Source organism: Rutidosis leptorrhynchoides, chromosome 7 (assembly GCF_046630445.1).
Source record: "Rutidosis leptorrhynchoides isolate AG116_Rl617_1_P2 chromosome 7, CSIRO_AGI_Rlap_v1, whole genome shotgun sequence".
NCBI lineage: Eukaryota > Viridiplantae > Streptophyta > Magnoliopsida > Asterales > Asteraceae > Rutidosis > Rutidosis leptorrhynchoides.
The window spans coordinates 7,021,751-7,031,477 of NC_092339.1; the positions used below are offsets into that span (position 1 = coordinate 7,021,751).

Genomic DNA, 9,727 nt, shown 5'->3' on the forward strand with positions numbered 1-9,727 from the left:
TTTGTCATGAGACCAGAAACCAACAGCGAAGGAAACTTCCTCGCTTGAGCACATAAAGAAAACAAAAAGGGGCAGTTGCAATATACAACCCACTTGGTAAAAGTAGAGTTATGTACGTAGTAGTAAACTGGGGTACAATCGTACAAGTACCTGTGGCCAACAAATTTCTTATTCAATAATGATGGTCTAATAAATAAATGGGTCTATAAACAGATAATTGAAGGTTTGGAAGTCCATAATCAAATCATTTAGAAACCAAAGTTTATCCACAAACTCATCTCTGCTTGTGTCAACAAAACCAGACATGGGAAACAAAACCATAAGACAATTTAGGTACACAAAAAACACATATCTTTAACTTCAACGACGTCTTGGATTAGGTATCTTCTACTCTCGAATGAAAAACAAAGCTTGGAAACGTCGTCGTGATATCCCTGTTAGTAATAGAAAACGACAAAACGTAAATCAGTCTAACATTCAAAATCAGTATTGTACAAAATTAAAAAAATAATAATTATAGTACATGCCATGTGACATAAACCACATATATTCAATCTCATATATAAAATCAATCAAAAGCAAGTTGTGAATGGCAGCATTAAGTATTTGGAAAGGGCAAACTGCATGAAAATACAATGTACTACTCACTTTTTACTTGCCATTTCTCACCGGTGTGCAAATTGTTTGCATATCATGGCAAAACATGGTAGGCATGTTGCATTAAATGGGGAAAGTGCATTACATTTAATGATTGAAAACAGTAAGTACTGTGCATATATCGGTACCGCGTGGTTTTCTCTTTCGAAAACAAAAAATGTAAACATGCAAAAAAAGAGAAGAAAAAAACATGCAAGTTGGGCACACCAATGTATAGAAAATTACAAAATATTACGAGGGGCGTACATTAGTGAGATGTATTACCACAATATTTTGAGGGGTGTTGCAAAACGAAGTAAATTTAAAACTTTTTACTATTGTATGCGGAAATTCAAGAAGTTCAATTTAATATATTGAAGTTCTAAAAAATGTCTATCGTATGCATTCAACTTACTATTATATCTATATCTATATGACTATATGTATAGATCTTACAAAAAAGTATTTTTATATATCTGAAAACAGCCAAAATTCATACGATAGTAACTTTCAAAGTCTGACACATTATTTGGTAAAAGATGTAAAAGTTAAATGCTTATTTGAAAATATAAACCTTATTCAGAAAAATATTTTCAATTACGATGAAATCTAGGATTCTTGTGAACCAATATCACCAAATTCAAATTACTTAATGTGTAACTCGAAAAATTTCCAAATATGGAAGAATCACAATACTCCCTGGACATACCAAAATGTAAATTGATGCAGATTTTATAGCTATGCGATCGGTCGAACATTTATTGAGAATTTATCAAAGTATTGCAACATTTTAATAACACATGGAACTTACTTAAGGTACTGGAGCGTCATATTTTTCAAAAGGGATGGATGCCGTATTACAAGACTCCTCCATTCTTCCTTGTCAATCTTCCCATCATGTTTTGTGTCTGCTTCCTCAAATGTCTAAACAAAGCAATCAACATTAGTTACTCTGTTAAAGAAACATCGTGGAAATTAAACTTACTAAGATTACAACTATAAAGAGAAAGATGTCAGATATTTAATAGTCATTTAAAGCATATGAAAATGGTTACAACCTCCTATACCTATATCGTTTTTACAAAAATGGTATCATTAATTTGATAAAATTATCAGCTAGGTACCTTGTCAATTATGCTCTCTATTACTTCGTCTGAAAGATTCATACCGGATTCAGCAAGAGTAGCTACCACCATTTGCTTTACCTATGTTGACCAAATCATCAGTGTGTTGACTATAATATTACACAGTGTGTTGCATGCAAAAATGAAATGATTTTACCTCTTGCCTCTCTATATAACCCTGCTGTTTGAGATCGTAAAGTTGAAACGAAACTGCAAATTAAGTAGTAAATAATTAGAGACATCGGTTATACAATACGCTCGCGCACGCGCGCGCGCGCACACACACACACTATCGGGGGTATCAAAGAAAGAATCCTTAAGAAGATAGCAGCTATATTCTATTTAACAGAGAAAAATAATTGGTCTTACATTCAATCTTATCGTCAATAGGGGCATTAGGATGGAAGACTGAGAGTGCACGAGCAAACTCCTCGAAACCCAGGATCCCATTATGTTTCGTATCAAATAGGTCAAAAACCTGGAGTTGAGAAGTATAATGTTTCATTAAAGAAAACAAACAAGCAAATTATTTTGTGTTTAAGAACAAGAACTCTGCATTCGATTAAGATTAAGATGCAATTGTTTGGAACATGCACGTGCAAATTCCATCTGTTTTAAATTTACTTTCTTCTTTTTTAAACAGGTAAATGCAACAACTCATGAAAATATTTTGTTATTAAAGAAGACATACCCGATCAGCAAACAAGCTTTCCTTTTTATTCGTCTTAAACAATGCTAACTGGAACTCTTCCTGCAAGATATATTTTAAAAGGTTAGATTCTTAGACCTGAAATTGCCCTAACGTAGAGAATAAAGAAAAAGGAACATAAGTACGGACCTTATTAATTAACCCATCATCAATAACTGCACTGCTAATCTTCTTAAATAACTCATAAAGTGCCTCAATTTCACTTACACTAACTGCATTAAAGAAAAAAAAGAAAAAAACATCTTTTCAGTTGATCATGAGCTTCCACGAATAAATTATAAAAGAGATAAGCATTAATTAATGCCTAATCTAAAACAAAATCTTAAAGCTGAAACGTGATTATTATAGAGTAGTTCATACACACGGTCTCTCTAGCTAAAATTTCAGGATCTTCAAGGCCTCTTGATTGATTGTACAATTCAAGATCACAGCAGTTCAACAGAGAAGCAAACAAATGCCTGACCCCCTCTAAGCACTGAGACATGTTATTTGTTGTACTTTAAAACGACCCATACTTGATACTGAAAATTACAGCAAAAAAAAAAAAAAAAAAAAAAAAAAAAAAAAATGTCAATTGTCAAAGCATATTAGATATGTGCAAAAAGGGTAGCAATAGTAGGAAGGAAAGAAATAACCTTTTGACCATTTCCTATTGCGGCTGTAAATTAAAGTTTCCAAATCACTTGATGAGAGGAGGAATCAAACTATATCTGTTTTAACCGCAATATGTAATATGTACTTCATCAGGAAACCACAAAATAATATCTTAAAGAATACATAAAAGGATGTTAACTTCTTGCACAAAGAGCTCTTCAAAAACCATTTGCTTATAAATTTGTTTTATTTTCAATATAAAGTAACTACAGCAAACGCATGATGGTCTGGTTCATCTCTTATGATGAATAAAAGCTTGAGAATGTTCTAGTTATTGCGTAAATTTGTTTTGCAGATTAATATCACATAATTTATCTGTACATATCAATTCTTTTCAGTTACATCGGCTATCACCAATGTAAAACATGGGGGGGTTTGGAATATTTTCAGGGATTGGACATGTTTTATCATGTAGAAAACAGTGATACTATATAATCACATTAGTGATCTTCTTTAATCACATGAGTGAAGTGATACACGTATAAAACATAGGGGTGTTGCGTGAATTTAGACCACCACCCCCCAAAAAAGGTCTCGATCACTACCACAGAAGGACTTCGCTGGGCGTAGTCGTCGGTACACCAAATTATCAAAATACTAAGGAAACGGAAAACTATCTTACACCTAATAATATATTGAGACAATTTAACATGCAGATAGATACTCGAATAAAGTATCCAATACCTTCGAATACTTATTACCATCAGATCTCGATATACACTTAGCATAAAAACCTAATTACTAACCGATTCAACTAATCAAGTATCTTAGGTCTTTTAAATCACAACAATTGCTCAATAACCTCGACACATCATTCAATTATCAGTAATTAAACAATATGTAAACACTCTTGGATCTCGCGTAAACAAATAAAGATTGCATAAACATAATTCAAACTAACCTTAGCGAAAAACAGGTTGATGTGTGCTGGATTTCCGGACGAACTTGAATCGAGTATTCAATTTCTCACCAATATACTAATTATTAATTATTAAATTGTATGATATTAAGGGAATCAAATAATAACAAAATCAAAACAATGAAAGAAATAAGTATATATGGAGAATAAATCGAATTGAAAACGGAAAAACTATCTTACACCTATTAATAATGCGAAGAAATAACGTGGACAGTGATGAAAGCGATAGGGTGTATATCCGTATTCAAATAGGATGTCATTTTTCGTCGTTTTCTAGTCCTTTCATTTTTCTATTATTACTTTTTACTACCTTTTTTAAATACTATATGACATTTTTGATCCTTTTACTTTTAATTTTAATAAATTTGTCACACTAACCACGTGCTTGTGAAATTAAAAGTTTCATAGTAGTCCTTGTTTGTTTTGTTTTGTTAATTGTTATACAAAGTCTGTAATGTAACTAGCAACAAAGCCCACGCTTTGCGAAGAAAAATGATTCACTTTATGACGGTTCACGGTTCAACCTCGTCCTTGGCCTAGAGGAGTGGTGAGCAGCACGGAACTTGAATCAATCTTTTGGCATATAATATAGGGGGTTAGAAATCCGCAAACAACATTCTGGAACTTCCAAACCAAAGAAATGCAACATGAAATTAAATAGGCGGATAAAGCTAGCATGTGACGGTAAAGATACGTCTACATTTTGAACCTCGTGAGAGAAGGACGTTGATCGAGTATACTAATATTTGAAGAACTTAATAAAAAAAAATTAAGGTGTTATAGTCGTCAATAGATTTTTTTTGGCTGAAAAATACATATATTGTATATATAAATAAAAAAATATGATGACTGATCCAGTTCAATATTGACAGATCGTGCGATCTGTTTGACCTAAGTTGCACTCTGCTTAACGCAACAATAACCAATATAATCATGACACTTGCGTTCTGCTAAACGCTGCAATGACTCATACCATCATGACTAAAACCACTACAAACAAGTCGTGCAATACAACCCTGACATCCAAATGAAAAAGTTAAACAAAACCAGACCACATCAAATCACAAACAACCATAGCCAAACCGAGCCCAACAACGCTAGGCCCCTCCAATGTTCTAAGTCTACCCATAACACCTCATACAGTACCTCGAGAAACAAGATTCGCCCGTCGGGCAACTCAAGAACACCCTCCACGAGACCACAACCAATAAACCAAACGGAACTCTCGACAACCAAAAAACCTAAAAGCACCACATGAATCTCTACCAACGGACGGTCGAGAGACTAACGAGAGACCTACCCAGAAAATCTAACCCTGTCATTTATGTCGACACCAACGTCAACCCCGCCCGACATGAAGGATGGAATGGACAAATCCAGAACCGAGGAATTAATAGAAAAAGAAAATAATTGTTCAATTGATACTTCTTGAAAAGCATAAACATTATAAGTTAGTTTTAAGTTGGGTTGCAAATCTTATCGGGAAGAATATATTCCACTAAAAAATATTGTGTTAATTACTTCCATTATATTGGATATTTTACCTTGATATATAGATGGGCAAAAAAACCGGTTCCAGATCCGATCCGGTGACTCGATCCGGAACCAGAAAGAACCAGAACCGGACACGCAGACATCCGGATCCTGATCCGAGATCCGATCCGGTTCCAACCGGATCCAGATTTTCAAGACCACGTGATTTTTTCCGGATATAAATCGAATTTTATCCGATCCGGATCCGGTCCGGTTTTTCAAAAAAAAGCCGTTTTTTTTTTTGCAGTTTCAGCCTTTTTTTTGCTGTTTTTTGAGTTTTTTTTTTACCATTTTAACCCCACAAAGTCCATTATAAATACATGGTAATGCCTTGGTTGAAAATGCACCAACAAACATTCTCATATTTCTTTCTAAATCACTAAATATTCTCTAATCTCTACTTACTTATCCCATATGGATAATTCACAAGCTTCCGCTTCCGGTTCCGCTTCCGTTGGAACATCTTCACAAGGCTACACTTCGGCCGATATTGATTACAAAAAAGAAACAAAGCGAAAAGGGGACATTTGGTCCAAATTCGAGTTGTGTGTAATGAAGGATGGTGCGGAAAAAGCTCGTTGTACACAATGTATGAAGTTCATGGGTGTTTCGGGTAATACAACGTTAAGAAAACATCTTGACAAAAGTTGTAGTGCAAGGCAAGACCCGAGACAACAAATAATGCGGGCCGATGGTTCGATTTTTGAATACGATGCCGAAGCTCTTCGGCAAGATTTGTCAAGGTTTGTCATTCAACAAGCGCTTCCTTTCAACCACTTCGACAATCCAAGGCTTACGGAGCTAATTCGGAATCGACTACAACCGCGATATAGCAATGTAAGTCGTTCTACCTTAAGACGTGACACCTTTAAATTATGGAAAAAGCTAAAACTGAAATAATTGAAGGTTTTCGAACATATAAACATAGGGTTTCTATAACTTGTGATGTTTGGAGCGCACCACATGGAACGGCAAATTCTTATTTAGCCGTTACCGCTCATTGGTTTAATCCCGATTCTTGGCTTTTAATGAAACGTGTTATCGATTTTAAAATATTTGGTTATCCACGTAACGGTAATAATATAAAAAAGCGTTACAAGACACTTTAGAAGAATATAATTTAATCGATAAAGTTTTTACAATTTCGCTAGATAATGCATCTAATAATGATGCGGCCATGAGTGAGTTAAAAATTGCACTTAGACCGATTTTAAATGGTGCATTTATTCATACTGATGCGGCCATGAGTGAGTTAAAAATTGCACTTAGACCGATTTTAAATGGTGCATTTATTCATACACGTTGTGTTGCTCATATTATAAACTTGGGAGTTCAAGATTGTTTAGCTTTTTGTTCTTCATTAAAAGAAAAATTTAGAAGATTATTAGTAACGATTTATCGTACGAGCAACGCACGACATCATAACTATAAGGCTTTTGTTAAAGATTGTCATGGCACTTGGTTAGGTCCTTATTTTGATAATAATACAAGATGGAATTCTACTTGTTTAATGTTCGAAAATATTTTACGTCAAAAAGAAACGTTAATCACTTTTAATAGAAAACTACTTAGAAAGGGATTTTCCGAACCAATTAGTGACAACGAATGAGATGACTTGGAGTCATTATGTAACAACCCAACCCGTTAACCATCCGAAAACGTGCCATAAAAAAAATTTCTGGAACAGCACATCTGGACGCCGTCCAGTCTTTCAGAACTGGACGCCGTCCAAGACCCTTGGACGGCGTCCCAAATGCCTGCCAGATTCTGATTTGCTTAACTTTTACACACGGGCGAAAAACCCGCTTCCCGACACTTTTAAACCAAAACACTTTCACAATATGTTAATAGTAATTAAACTAAGAGTTTTCCATAATAAAACCGAGTTTTACGACACCGGGTCCACAACGACCCAAAATACCATAAGTGACCATTTCGACCCATCCGTTTATACAAAACATAGACCGAGCATGGGATTGGGGATACGCTACCCAATCCTAATCAAATCCAAAAGCAAGTCTTCTAAAGCAAACTACGCAACTTCACTAGTTCCCACGCTTACCCGAGCCACCTCATCCATGCAATCTATAAAAATATAAACAACGAGAGGGTAAGCTAACGCTTAGTGAGTGCAATAGTTACACACATACATATATAATTTACCTACTTGCACTCCCTTACCCAAACCGCACATTAATCCCGCACGTTAAAGCATAAGAAACGAGCATCAACAATCTTACCACAATAAACTCGTATAACAAGCGTAAAAGCTAGTAACATCAAACGCACCACAATTACCTCGTGTATCAATTCGCACAAGCTAGTAACATCAAACGTACAACTAGCATAAACCTTAGCATAATCTCGCATATCATCTCGTAACAAAGCTAGTATCATCAAAATCGTACAACTAGCAACATCATTAGCATAATAATCATAATAATAATTAAATGCTACACAACAACTATAAACCATGGTTAACCAATTCTTCGCAAGGGAATGACTTCGCGAAACAAGTCATCGATGTTCATAACAACCGTTAGCACCCAAACACGGCTATGGTATGCTAACCCCCGAGGTGTTCCAAAAACGGCTATGGCATAACCCCCAAGTGTTCCAAAAACGGCTATGGCATCACTCGATCAATGTGTGAGTAAAACACGGCTATTACTCACAATCATGTGCACAAACACGGCTATGTGCAACAATTTATACGGGCAACGACGTAGGAGCAAAACACGGCTATTACTCACCATCATATGCACAAACATGGCTATGTGCATAATTATCAATTGGACAAAACGGCTATGTCCCACAACTATGGTCACAAAAACGGCTATGTGACACCATTAATTCATGTGTGCAAAAACGGCTATGCAACACCTCAATGGTCACAAAAACGGCTATGTGACTCATTGTCAAATAGTAGCATTACAATAAATATATCGGGACCAAAATCTTAAGTCACATGTAGTGCACAAAATCCGGCTATTGTGACACTATTCCCAAATGTGTCTAAACGGCTATCGTCGCATCGATGTGCACCAAAACCCAGCTATTGTGCACATCGCGCACAAGCAAATAAATTATATACATACATGTATATCTATTCCACTCACTTTGTCGCCTTGAAGAATGTCACCGAATAATCCGCAACACACCGATGGAATGTACCTATTCCATTAACACAAAATACATCAACACACTTAGAGTGGATTTACCAAACAACCCAAATTGACAACTAGTGCAATTTCGACCCAAATGCACTTCCAAACACAAACCGCGCCCAAACTAACCAATAATCACTAACACAAGTGAGAATGGTCCTAATACGCCAATTAGACCTAAACATAGGTGTTAAACACCTATCTTGCCCAAAATGACACTTAAACCCTAATTTTGACCCATAAGGAGTCAACATCACGCCATTAGCAAGTTTTGACACCAAAACATATTTAACTCGGTTTCATACTTCAACTTAATCCATTTTAAGTTTATAAACCTTATCAAATCTACAATTGGGTCATAATCATCACCAAACCCTAATTTTGACTCTAGTCAAAATTAGTCAACCAACACACCCAAAAGAGTTTCAACACTTCCATAATCACTAATCATAGTGATTATACTCGATTACAAGACACAAACATGGTTAAATCATTAACCAACCCAAAACCCGCCAAATATCAAAATAGCAAGTTTCCATAAACTCTCTTCATCAACTAAATGGGTTTTACAACAAATCAAACTCAAACCCTAACTTGAATATCAAATCTAACAAATGAAATTCGGAGTTTGAACTTACCAATACCGCCAAAATGATGCCGTTGACGAGATGAACAACTTTAAAACCCGAGCTTTGGTGAGAATCCAACTCCTTCTTATCCAAATCAAGCTCTCTCTCACTAAAAGTGGGTTTCTCTCACTAGATATGGTTGAGAGTGTTTGTGTGGGTGAAAAATGAGCTCCAATGGAGTTCTAGATCAGTTTTGATGATCCCAAACCGACCCCAAGTGAAAAGACCAAAGTACCCCTTTAATTTTAAGTAAAATACAGCTGCTGGCCCGTCAGGCCTTTTGAACGGCGTCCAAAAAGGTTGGACGGCGTCCAAAACAACTGGATCACTTTTCTGAACTTGTTTTGGTCGTAACT

The 9,727-nt window shown here is 35.6% G+C and overlaps 1 protein-coding gene across 1 annotated transcript; it reads right to left on the reverse strand.

Moving 5' to 3' along the window:
• Positions 1-230: 230 nt before the first annotated feature.
• On the reverse strand, positions 231-4,043 carry LOC139857721 (calcineurin B-like protein 2). The gene is made up of 10 exons (XM_071846544.1): positions 4,025-4,043; positions 3,105-3,188; positions 2,830-2,990; positions 2,599-2,681; positions 2,452-2,511; positions 2,130-2,238; positions 1,918-1,970; positions 1,761-1,841; positions 1,448-1,560; positions 231-434 (listed from the first exon to the last, which is right to left on the reverse strand). The coding sequence occupies exons 3-10, from the start codon at positions 2,951-2,953 to the stop codon at positions 377-379; spliced, it is 681 nt and encodes a 226-aa protein (XP_071702645.1). The 5' UTR covers positions 2,954-2,990; positions 3,105-3,188; positions 4,025-4,043; the 3' UTR covers positions 231-376.
• Between the last annotated feature and the right edge of the window lie 5,684 nt (positions 4,044-9,727).

Coding starts and splice junctions, on each gene's coding strand:
- LOC139857721 (XM_071846544.1), bottom strand. CDS start 2,953: ATGTCTCAGTGCTTAGAGGGGGTCAGGCATTTGTTTGCTTCTCTGTTG. Junction 2,512..2,598: donor ATGATGGGTTAATTAATAAG/GTCCGTACTTAT, acceptor TATATCTTGCAG/GAAGAGTTCCAGTTAGCATT. Junction 2,239..2,451: donor AAAGCTTGTTTGCTGATCGG/GTATGTCTTCTT, acceptor TCTCAACTCCAG/GTTTTTGACCTATTTGATAC.